The 12,564-nt window shown below is 45.0% G+C and overlaps 1 protein-coding gene across 3 annotated transcripts in view; it reads right to left on the bottom strand.

Annotated features, from left to right (window-relative positions):
- Positions 1-12,564, bottom strand: part of GLB1 (galactosidase beta 1) — a 104,618-nt gene that overhangs the window by 54,436 nt on the left and 37,618 nt on the right. For all 3 annotated transcript variants that reach the window (XM_058729285.1, XM_058729282.1, XM_058729283.1), the window contains exon 10: positions 7,663-7,775. In XM_058729285.1, coding sequence (XP_058585268.1) covers positions 7,663-7,775 — 113 coding nt within the window. The remainder of the gene's footprint in view (positions 1-7,662; positions 7,776-12,564) is intronic.

The raw sequence follows: 12,564 nt of genomic DNA, 5'->3' as shown, positions 1-12,564 counted from the left end.
CATCTCTGGGATGCACCCCAGGGAGGGCTGAGGCGGGGTTTGTTTAATTTGGGTGTTGGATACATCTACATAGTTCGTTGTCACTTCCGTGGCTGGATACACTATCACTAACAGATCATTCCCCACACCCAACAGGCTGACTCACGTGCACATCACTGGAAGGTGCTCTGAGGCATCCAGCCTCAGAAGTATGGGGTTGTAGAAGAGACACAGGGTTTCAAATGTCTGGGGCCAGGTCCTGGCTGTAGAAATTTCTCCAAATTCTCAAGCTCATATGTGAAAGAACTGGAGAGAGATTGCCTCAATTTTGATAATAATCTTAAATATGTATATAACTTTATCAGAAACAAAATGTGAAACTTTTTGTTTTCTAAACTCTCAGTATGTGGGAATGCAAACTGGTGCAGCCACTCTGGAAAACGGTATGGAGGTTCCTCAAAAAGCTAAAAATAGAACTCCCCTACGACCCAGCAATTGCACTACTAGGCATTTATTCAAGGGATCCAGGTGTGCTGTTTCGAAGGGACACATGCACCCCCATGTTGATAGCAGCACTATCAACAATAGCCAAAGTATGGAAAGAGCCCACATGTCCATCGAGGGATGAATGGATACAGAAGATGTGGTATATATATATATATACAGTGGAGTATTACTCGGCAATCAAAAAGAATGAAATCTTGCCATTTGCAACTACATGGATGGAATTGGAGGGTATCATGCTAAGTGAAATTAGTCACAGAAGACAAAAATCAAATGAATTCATTCATATGAGGACTTTAAGAGACAAAACAGATAAACATAAGGGAAGAGAAAAAAAATATATAAACACAGGGAGGGGGACAAAACAGAAGAGACTCATATGGAGAACAAACTGAGGGTTCCTGGAGGGGTTGTGGGAGGAGGGATGGGCTCAATGGGTAAGGGGCACTAAGGAATCTACTCCTGAAATCATTGTTGCACTGTATGCTAACTTGGATGTAAATTTTAAAAAATAAAAAAATAAGATAAAAAAAAAAGCTCAGTACATTCTAAAAAACAAATTTCAATAAGCCACGCTAAAGAGAAAGATTTCCATTCTCTCTCTAGAGAAAAAGAGTACAAACAAAACAGAGACAAAAACCAGAAGGATAGCAGGTGTGTTTCAGTTAATAAATTCAAAGTATGCTTTGGAATTTTGTGACGTTTGCGATTATTTTAATCCTTAAAATTCTTAAATTTGTCATGATTTTTTTTTTTTTACTCATTTAAATACACTTTTGGGGCACCTGGCTGGCTCGGTTGGGGGAGCACATGACTCTTGATCTTGGGGTTGTGAGTTTGAGCCCCATGTCAGGTGTAGAGATTACTAAAAAATAATAAATTTTAAAAAATACACATTCATTTTTGTTGCCTTATCCAATACCCTTTGTGACATTCGTATCTGACTATATCGCTTTCTTCACATTCCTTAAGAGGGCATGGGCAATAGCATTAATGTTCTTGGTGATAATATCACCTGTCCATTAAGGAGAGACTGTAGTAGCGATAGCTTACAATGGAGAGAGATCAGGGAGCCAAAAGGGAACTGGAGATTGTTAAAAGTCCAGTTGACTGGAACACAGGTCCCCTTCCAGCCAGGCCACTGAAATGCACGGTGCATGTTTGCAAAGTGCCAGAGTATGACAGTCAGAATGGTCCTAGCCGTCCTGGCCAGGTGGTCTGTAGATTAGGGGCCCTTGAACTGCAGCAGAGAGGGGACTGGCGGGTGATGGTGAACAGCTCTAGCGACCATCAATCAGAAGAGCCAGGGAGAGTCAGGAAAAGTGTGGGGGGAGCATTGCCGGGGTGGAGGGAGGGGCAGAAAGAGGAAGCTAGAAATATAGGAGAATAAAAATGTGAGATCAAATATAAGGTGATGTTTTACATAAAAAAGCACAGTAAATATGTTTTAATATTCGACGATAAGGCATCAAGGGCTCACTATTTCGGAAAGAAAACTATTCTAAAAGTAAACCCACCAGCAACGCCACTGCTGGGTAAATAACCGAAGGAACGGAAAGCAGACTTGAGCAGATACCAGTGCCCTGATGCCCCAGGTAGTATTATTCAAAACAGCCAAAAGATGGGGCGCCTGGGTGGCTCAGTCGATTACGCATCCGACTCTCGGTTTCAGCTCAGGTCATGATATCTCACAGTTCCTGAGTTCGAGCCCTGCATCGGGCTCTGCACTGACAGTGGAGCTTGCTTGGGAGTCTCTCTCTCCTCAGCGCCCCTCCCCTACTCGTGCCCACGCATGCGCATGCGCACTCTCTCTCCTTCGCTCTCAAAATAAATAAACTTTAAAACAAAACAGCCAAAAAAAAGAGGGGGGGCGCCTGGGTGGCTCAGTCAGTTGGGCGTCTGACTTTGGCTCAGGTCATGATCTTGCGGTCTGTGAGTCTGAGCCCGCATCAGGCTCTGTGCTATCAGCTCAGAGCCTGGAGCCTGCTTTGGATTCTGTGTCTCCCTCTCTCTCTGCCCCTCCCCTGCTCACACTCTGTCTCTGTCTGTCTGTCTGTCTGTCTGTCTCTCTCTCAAAAATAAATAAATAAATGAATAAATAAATAAATAAATAAATAGATACCAAAAGATGGAAAACAACCCACGTATCCAGCAAGAGACAAATGAGATGAACAGTTAAACAACATGTGGTCTATCCATGCATGGAATATTACTTAGCCAGAAAAAGGAGTGAAGTTCTGATACATGTTACAACATGGAGGAACCATGAAAAAATTATGGTAAGTGAAATAAGTCAGACACAAAAGGAAAATATTGTATGGTTCCATTTCTATGAAATATCGAGGACAGGCAACCTTAGAGAGGCTAAAAGTAAAGTAGAGGTTACAGCAGCTGCGAGGAGAGGACACTGGCGAGTCCTTCCTTTTTTTTTGTTTTTTAATTTTTTAATGTTTATTTTTGAGAGACAGAGCGTGAGTGGGGGAGGGGCAGAGAGAGCCCATTTGAGGCAGGCTCCAGACTCTGAGCTGTCGGCACAGAGCCCGACACAGGGCTTGAACTCGCAAGCTGGGAGATCACGACCTGAGCCGAAGTTGGATGCCCAACCGAGCCACCCAGGCGCCCCTCTTATTTCTTAATAGTTACCGAGTTTCTGTTTGGGGTGATGAAAAGATTTTGAAAATAGACAGTGGTGATGGTTACACAACATTATGAATGTAATTAAAGCCACTGGATCGATCATACACTTAAAAATGGTTAAAATGGCAAACTTTATGTTCTATATACTTTATCATAATTTTAAAAAGTTAATAATGTAAGATCCCAAAAAACCACTGAATTGTGGACTTTATGTATTTATTTTTTTAAGTGTATTTATTTTGACAGAGAGAGAGAGAGAATGAATGGATGCGGGGGAGGGGCAGAGAGATAACCTGGGTTAAATCTAGGTACTGGGTACATGGGTGTTTGCAACATTATTTTATACACTTAAAATTGTTGCGAGTATTTCATATTTTAAAGACAAATATATCTAATAACTATATTAAGAAATGAAAGACTCATTTTACGAGCATCTAAAATTTGGGAATAAGCATATTAAGGAATGGACAAGGATTATCTTAAGAAAATTTAAAACAAGATGGACATCAGAAAAGACCTGAAGAGAGGGAGAAGGAACTTTTCTTGGCTAAGACTCCATGTCATAAATTTCACCCCTAATTTGATACACAAATTTAATACAAAATGAATCAAAATATCAATAGGTTTCCTGGGGTTTTGTTTTGTTTTTTGAAGTTGATAAAATAATACCAAAGCGTATGTGGAAGATAAACTTACAGAGTAGCCTGGGAAATTTTGAAAGACTAAACATGGAAGACAAGTCCTCCCAGGTGATAATAAAACATAGTACAAATAACAATTAAAGCAGTTTGGTGTTGGGAAAGGAGAAAAAAAATTCAGTAACATAAAAGAATCTGAAAACAGACCCAAATACTTTAACCGGCTGGTAACTTAAGAGATGAATAAAGCTGAATCCCAACCTCACTCCCAACAGCAAAAGTAGCAATTCCACGTACATCGATATTTGAACATAAAACGTGAAGTCATAAAAACTGTAAACACCCCACAGGAATTTATTTCTACTACCAGGCTAGGGAAGCAGCCATGAGGGGCGCCTGGTTGGCTCGGTCGGTTGAGTGTCCAATTTCAGCTCAGGTCATGATCTCAGTTTGTGGGTTCGAGCCCCGCGTCGGACTCTGTGCTGACAGCTCAGAGCCTGGAGCCTGCTTTGGATTCTGTGTCTCCCTCTCCCTCCACCCCCCCCCCGCCCCTCCCCCACTCACCACTCACACACTCTCTCTCCTTTAAAAATAAATATTAAAGAAAAATTAAAAAAAAGAGAGAGAGAGAGAGAGAAGTGAAACATTTGACTATATAATAACTCAGGACTGTTTTTTGCAGGAAAAAAAAAAACACTGAAGAAACCCCCCAAACTGGTAAAAATGCCACAATAGAACTCTTGCAAATTACACAGAAAACAAATAGGCAGAGAAACGGGGAAGGAACCCACACAGGTAGTACACAGAAGAAACACAGGTACAATTTGTACATGAAATGCCATGCACATGGCCACCTTTTCACTGGTGACATTCCGTTCGCATGCTGTCACCCCAGATGTCCCACATGGCTGTCCTATCACCTTGAAGTCTTCACTCCAACTTTACCTTCTCAAGGAAGCCTTATATATACCAAACAGCTAAAACCATACCTGGCATATAGAGGGAATTGCCAAACATTTGAGGAATTACTTGTGAATAAACAAACAATGTGGGTCAAGTCAAATAGTGTCTAATACAATTACAATGCCTCATGGGATTTTTTAAAAGAAAGGATGAAAATACATCAACTCTAAACCTAAGGGCACTAAAAAACATGGCGTTAATAAAACATGTAAGTCACAAGGGATGTAACTGGGCTTGATGTGAGACACAGTGCCGGGTGGCTCAGTCGGTTGAGCGACTGGCTTCGGCTCAGGTCATGATCTCGTGGTGTGTGAATTTGAGCCCCGCGTCGGGCTCTGTGCCGACAGCTCAGAGCCTGGAGCCCGCTTCGGATTCTGTCTTCCTCACTCTCTGCGCCTCTCTTGCTTGCGCTCTGTCTCCCTCTGTCCTCAAAAATAAACATTAAAAATTCTTAAAAAAAACAAAGGTGAACAAATAGATTACTGTCAAGTAAGACAGTTGAAAATAATCAATGTATATCAAGAATCATAATGAATGAGCATAAATGAATGTACCAATTAGAAGACAAAAAAATGTTTAAACTAGATTTTTCAACAATCCAGTTATATCTTGTTACCGAGGGACATGTTAAAAAAAAGATATTCAAAGGTTGAAATTAAAGTATTGTGAAAGATATAGCAGTAAATATTAACCAAAAAAATGCATTAGTATCAGACAAAAAAAAAACTTGAAGGTAAAAAGCATTATTAGAGATACAGGGCTACGTACATGATGATACTAAATAAATGATACTGAAAGATTTCATTCTCAATTTGCATTCCTAATTCTAATACGCAATTACAAAGAGAAACACAATCCTTTAACAAGTAATAGAATACATGGATAAAAAGCCAGGAAGGATATCAAAGATATCAGCAGCACCATTAATAGGCTTAATCTAAGGAACACGTATATAGATGATATCCAACAATTATAAAACATATAGTCTTGAGCCGCCTGGGTGGCTCAGTCGGTTAAGCGTCTGACTTCGGCTCAGGTCATGATCTCATGGTTCATGAGTTCAAGCCCTGAGTCAGGCCCTGTGCAGACAGCTCAGAGCCTGGAGCCTGCTTCAGATTCTGTGTCTCCCCCTCTCTCTGCCCCTCTCCTGCTCACATTCTGTCTCTCTCTCTCTTTAATATAAACATTAAAAATTTTTTAAAAACATAGTCTTTTTTTAAAAAAATTTTTTATTCTTTTATTTTAGAAAGAGAGCATGCGAGCAGGGGAAAGGGACAGAGGGAGAGACAGAGAGAATCCTAAGCAGGTTCCATGCTCAGTGTGGAGCCCAACATGGCCCTCAATCCACGACCCTGGGATCATGACCTGAGCAGAAATCAAGAGTTGCTCGAACGACTGAGCCAGCCAGGCGTCCCCTAAACATACAGTCTTTTCAAGAACACATGGAACATTGACTCATATTGATACATGCCAGGCTCCAGGACTCGGTTTGACATTATTTCAAGGGATTCACATCATACAGACCATGTTCTCTACCCAGAATGCAAATATGTTATAAACCAACAAATTATAAAAATAATTATGTTAATAATTGCTACTTCTGAATGACTTCTGAACATTTCTACGGCCAAAGAGAAATCCAAACAGGCATTATTAGAAGCAAACTATAGTAAGTATGTTACATATCAACACTTAGAAGAAGGAGCTATAGAGGAAACTGAAGGAAATACATAACCTTGAATATTTATATTAGGAAAGAAGAAAGGCTGAATTACAAAGCTAAGTTTCAAATAAAGGAAGGAAATGCCAACGAGAGGCACAAGGAGCTTTGAAACAGAACGAACATACAAGAGAGAACTGGGGAGTCATCGCTATGAACTCTGCGAAGATGAAACTCATAGTAAAAAGTAGCGAGCACAACCTTTCAACCGTAAATCTGAAAATTCAGGCGAAGTGGGCAAATTCTTAGAGGAGTTAAGTATTGATCACATTTTTCAATGTGCTTAACGTACTTCACAAGATGAATTTGTACACGTAGGCTTAAATTGAGACTAAGGCATCCTTAAACCAAAAAAAGGTCCATACCATTTATAGGCAGAAAACCTTTTGTTTTTTAACTTCAAAACTCAGGTGACTGAGCAGAAAAATTGTGGTTTTGTTTTTTTTTTTTTTTACACCCACAGCAGAGACAGGAAACCCCACCTGGGTGCTTTAGATGCCTCAAAAGGTCACAACTGTTAGCAGGACTGAGCGTTCAGCTGGCAGGCCAAACGGAAGTGGCACTTACTTGCCCCAGATGAAGAGCGGAGGCGCTGTTGATAGCTCACCTTTGCACCATGCTTCACAAAGCCTGCGGATTTTCTCTCCTACGTGCTTCAGCCACTTACGTGGACACACATCTTCTTCCCTTCAGCACAAACAGTTGGAACGGCCACCAGTTGTCGGACAACACACGTGCCAGGCCTATACCGGATGCCTTATGGATGGTCTTTTTTGTTTTTTACTGTTTATTTATTTTTGAGAGAGAGCGCAAGCAGGGGAGAAGAGAGAGAGGCGGGGGGACAGAGGATTCCAAGCAGGCTCCGCGCTGACAGCAGCAGGCTCGAACTCACGAACCTCAAGAACGTGACCTGAGCCGGAGTCGGCCACTCGACAGACTGAGCCGCCCAGGGGCCCCACAGACGTCCTTTTCGATCCTTATGATGCAATGAGGTGCTGTTGTCCCAGTTTCACAAAGAATAGACGAGTGAAGTAACGTGCTCACAGGCTCGCTCTTAATCAGGTGGGGGTCAAGACCCAAGGCCAACCAAATCCACCTGAGGCCTCCCCTCCATACACCCTTTTAAGCACAAGGGCTCCAGGGACTCATCTACAGAGCACAACGCATCCAAAGCAGCCTGTATCCAAGCCCCACTCACCGCGGCCCGGACCAGGCACCCACCTTCCGGATAACGTCCCGCAGAGCAAAATACTTGTCAGTGAGGTCCCCTGCCTCGCTCAGTGGGGCGTCATAGTCGTAGCTGGTGGGCTGTGGTTGGTAGGGGATGTTGGCCCCTGGAAGACAAAAACATGCCACCATTAACTACTGAGGGCCCTCCCCCCCGGGACAAGTTCTTTGGGATTTCTGGGCTCAGGGTTGTTGTCGGGGGAGAACATAAAGGGCACATTAGAACCCACTGTCAAATGACACAGAGGTGGCCCTGAGGAGGCAAGGTTTAGAGAAACGCGTTTCTTCCAGCAGGTGGCCCTTCCCTTCACAAGCATCTTAGAGCCTATAAGGCACCGTCCCCGCCCATTCGCCCAGCAAGAGCCCTCAGCGGGGACCCCAGCAGATGTCACCACCACTGAACCAGCAGGGAGCTGAAGCTCCCACAAAATGAGGTCAGTGTCTCAAAGGAGTCACGGCAGGCTTCTGGCATGACCCACGTCTGCGATCGTTCCCATGCCCTCGGACACAACACGGGAGATGACTGCAGACACACGTTACCCCACGGAGTCAAGCGTAACCATGAGGCCTCTAACGCCTGTGTGGTCAGAGGACCTGCGGTGTCTTCTCCCGGCCCCTTCAGGAGCAAGTCACGCCCTCACTCCCCCAGCTCCCGGGACGGCTGGCTGCTGACAGCTCTCAGATGCGCCCTCTGCTCTCGGGCCTCTGTTGGGCCACCCTGCCAAGGTTCTGGCCCTCGGGGGACAGCCCACGTGCAACGAGTGACCACGAGGGCTCAAAAACCCAGCCCCTGGTGTCCCAGCTCCAGAGCTCTCTCTAGAACCAGCCGAGCCACTCCAGAATTCCCTCCCGGCTCAACTTCTTCCTCTGCCCAGGGCCACCACCCACACCCTCTGAAGGTGCTGCTCCTGGAACGTGCCCCAAGGACCTCCCCGCTGGGGAATCACAGTCCGTTTCCCAGGGAACGAAACCCGCCACAGAGACCAATGAACACTGATCATACTGTGTACGCAAAGACTAGAAAGGTAAAGGGCCTTGCAAGTATTGTTCCAGGGGTACGGTCTGGACCAGTGGGCCCCAGCCTTGTCACAGATGATGTTCACAGGCAGGAGACTGGGTGCGCTAGTGGGTAGCGGGCCTGTGCCACTACGTAGAAAACGTACCCATGCAACATGGAGAGCCTGTTGAGATTCCTAAGCCCCACCGCACCGGGGATTCTGAGTCAGCAGGTCTTGGGTGGGACCTGAGACTCTGCCTTCCTTTAAAAATTTTTTTTTAACGTTTATTTATTTTTGAGAGAGAGAGAGAGAGAGAGAGAGCGCGCGCGTGCACACACAAGTGGGGGAGGGGCAGAGATGGCGGAGACACAGAATCGGAAGCAGGCTCCAGGCTCCGAGCCGTCAGCACAGAGCCCAGTGCAGGGCTCAAACTCACGAACTGTGAGACGAAGTCAGACGCTCAACCGACTAAGCCGGGGTCTCTAACAGGCTCCCAGGTGATGCTGATGCTGGTGCCTGTGGACTAGTAAGGCTCTGTGCCAGGCCTTTCTCTTCTACTCCTGAGAGCATTTTGCAGCAAAGGGTGTGAGAATAAAGCTGCTTTAGGATCATCTCATACCATATCTAACCGTTAAGCAAAGGAGGCACAAAGTCTGACAGTTCACCTGTGACTTAGTAAGAACTCCTTGGTCTGATCCCACAGCCCGTGAATGATGGCACCACCTTGGGGGATCCTACTGGACCTTGGGGGATCCTACTGGACCTTGGGGGATCCTACTGGACCTTGGGGGATCCTACTGGTGGGGGAGCTGACAGATGAGCTGGGCCGAGGATCAGGTCACCCCCCAACACCGTTTCATTAGTTCTCTCTGCACAAGATCTACATGTCTGAGGGACTGGGACCACTTAAGCAACTGAACTGACCCAGTCCTTCCTTTACCTCGCTTTTTCTTGACTGGAGGCAGTGGCCTGCCCACAGATCCACCTGCCTGTGGGGATACATACATTAAAGCACATCCTTTGCTGTGAGATGCAAAGAAACATAAAACCACATCCCTTGTTGCAAGGAGCTCATCTCCTTTGTGGCCCCTCTCCTACCTCTAATGTGGCAGTCACCTTGCCCACCTTCCTATTTATATGAGTGGCACCACACCAGGTGCCTGCCCCTCGAGCTTACGCTTCAGAGCTCACTCCCACAGCTGAGCTCAATCAGTGGTCACCAAGTTGAACCGAACAAATGTGACTCCCAGAGACAAAATCACAGGCCAAGGGAAGCCAGGCACGGAAGCTGGCCAGTGGGTCAAAGGATGGACTGAAAAACAAAGCCTTTGCTCTGGTTTCACCCACAGAATCTTTCTCTGGATGCCCTCAGACCACCCCAGGGCAGGGTCGGGGACAAAGCATGCTAACTCAAGCGTCCTCTGCCCGTGGTAGGGAGCGCAAGGTGGGAAGGCAAACGAAACGGCAAGGCTCACCGCTCCGCAACTCTGCACGTCGCGTGAGAAGTCCAGGATGGCCTGGGTCCCGCAGGAGGCCTCACAGATGGGGATGCACGCAGGCAGAGTGGGGTGCACACCCGTGCACGGACAGGTGCATCCCCCGTGGGCAGGACGGGCAGTGAGCTCCCTGCCAGGGGCCTTCCCTCTCACGGCGCTCCTCTGGGATCTGGCCTGAGGAGCGGCCACAAAGAAGCACACACTGGCCCTCCCCCACGTCCCCAAGGAGACCAAGCACTAGGGCAGGTCAGAGAGGCCCACACAAACACGGGAGGGGCTGGTTTGGGAGCTGGTGCAAGGGCTTTGGGATGCAAGAGGTGGTCCAAAGGGCAGTGGCCAGCTTTCCAAGGCCCAAGTTCGAGTCCTATCCCCTGCCAGCTGAACGGGAAACCTGTGGACTTTTTTTTGCACCCTGCTTTTCTGATCTGTAAAATGGGTCCATAATCTCTGGCCTAGATGAGACTGCTATGAGAACTGAGAAAACAGAGGCAGAAGAGAGACTTGTTATTTATTATAGGGTCAGGAGCAAGGCAAGGGATTGAAGACAACTTCCATTTTCTGAGTGGTCGTTTTTATAGATCTAAATTTTCAAAAAAGAAGAATGTATCATTTTATGTAAAATAGTACAAGATAAAAAAAATTGTATCGTGAGCTACAAAGTTCCCCCCAAATATCAGTCTTCATTCTTGGACTGGATGCTTGGAACCATTCCACGAATGGAAAGCAGGTGGAATCCTTATCTACTGAATGAAAAAGGCGCCACAAAATCTTAACTGTTTCTAGTGAGAAGATGGGCACACAGACATGATCTAAAACTTCAATTGGCATACGGTGATCTTTTAAGAAGTGACAACTGAGTTTTGTAGTATCTCCCTTCTTGCCTCTAATAACAGTGATGATATTAGTAACACTAATGATGTTAGTTACTAGTAACAGTAACACTTGTAGGCAAGGCCTTCCAGCCCATCCCACCTCGCACAGAAGAGAGCTGTTCATTAGGGACAGATCCTGGGAGGTTCAGGCCAAATTAAGCTTCCAAAACTCAGCACTGGGGGGCATCCTCAATGATTCAGAGAGAAACGGCAGCTGCGGAGAGGGGTGAGGAAAGAGCCTGAGAAAAAGGCTAATATAGCATGACTTGCCTGCAAAAATCAATGGCAGTGAAGAGAATTTTTCATAGTTTTTCCTGATAAAAAGGGAGAGACCATCCAGGAATGGGAAAGGGTACAGCCACTTTGAAAACAGTATAGCAGCTCCTCAAACTCTGATCTTAAAAGTTAGTTACCCTATTATCCAGCAAACGCCCTCTTAGGTACACGCCCAAAAGACTGAAACGGGGATTCAAATGAATACTTACATGTTAACGTTCATAGCAACATTATTTATAATGGCCAGAATGTGGTAACAACTCAAATACCCATCAATTTGACATCTGGATAAACAAGATGTTGTATATCCGGGCAACAGAATATTATTTATCAGTAAAAAAACTAAAGTACGGATCCTACAACATGGATGGACCTTGAAAAGATCCATCTTTTCAACCTGCCTAAAGGGCAGAAGTGAAACACAAAGCCGCCCACATATCATATGATTCTATTTATAAGCAACGCCCAGAATAGGCAAATTCACAACGACAAAGAGTATAGACTCATGGTTGCTAAGGGCCGGGAGGAGAGAGAGTGGGGAGTTTCTCCGATAAGGGGTTTCTTTTTGGGGTAGTGAAAATGTTTTGGAACTAGGTGGTGGTAATGGGTATGCAACTTTGTGATATGCGAAGCACCACTAAACTGTGACTCATAAAATTGTGAGTTTTATGGTATGTGAATTATATCTCAACAAAACAAAATGTTTAAAAAAAAATAAAAAAAGAAAAGAAAATAGATCACAGCAGAATACATGAACGAGTAAGCTATACCCAGAGACTATGGGACCTACCCAGCTACCTTGTTTAAAACAATAAGGTTTCTGGGGGGCACCTTGGGGCGCAGTCAGTTCAGCATCCGATTCGGCTTAGGTCACGATCTCGCAGTTTGTGAGTTCAAGCCCCGCATCAGGCTCTGTGCTGTCAGCTTGGAGCCTGGAGCCCACTTCAGATTCTGTGCCTCTCTCTCTGCCCCTTCCCTGCTTGTTCTCTGTCTCTCTCAAAAATAAATAAACATTAAAAAAAAATTTTTTTTTAAACAATAAGATTTCTGGGGCATCTGTCTGGCTTGGTCGGAAGAGCATGCGTCTCTTGATCTTGGGGCTGTGAGTTGGAGCCCCATTACTAAAAAAAAAAAATAAGTAAACTTGAAAATAAATAAATAAACAATAGGCTTTCTAAGCGGACAAGTTCTGTTCCTTAAGAAAAAATTATCGTGATTTTAAAAATTATGTAGGCAGTTCTTATATATTAGGAA

Source organism: Neofelis nebulosa, chromosome 5 (genome assembly GCF_028018385.1).
Source record: "Neofelis nebulosa isolate mNeoNeb1 chromosome 5, mNeoNeb1.pri, whole genome shotgun sequence".
NCBI classification, from domain to species: Eukaryota; Metazoa; Chordata; class Mammalia; order Carnivora; family Felidae; genus Neofelis; species Neofelis nebulosa.
Note: the sequence above shows the minus strand (reverse complement) of the source record. Positions and strands in the feature narration are given on the sequence as shown.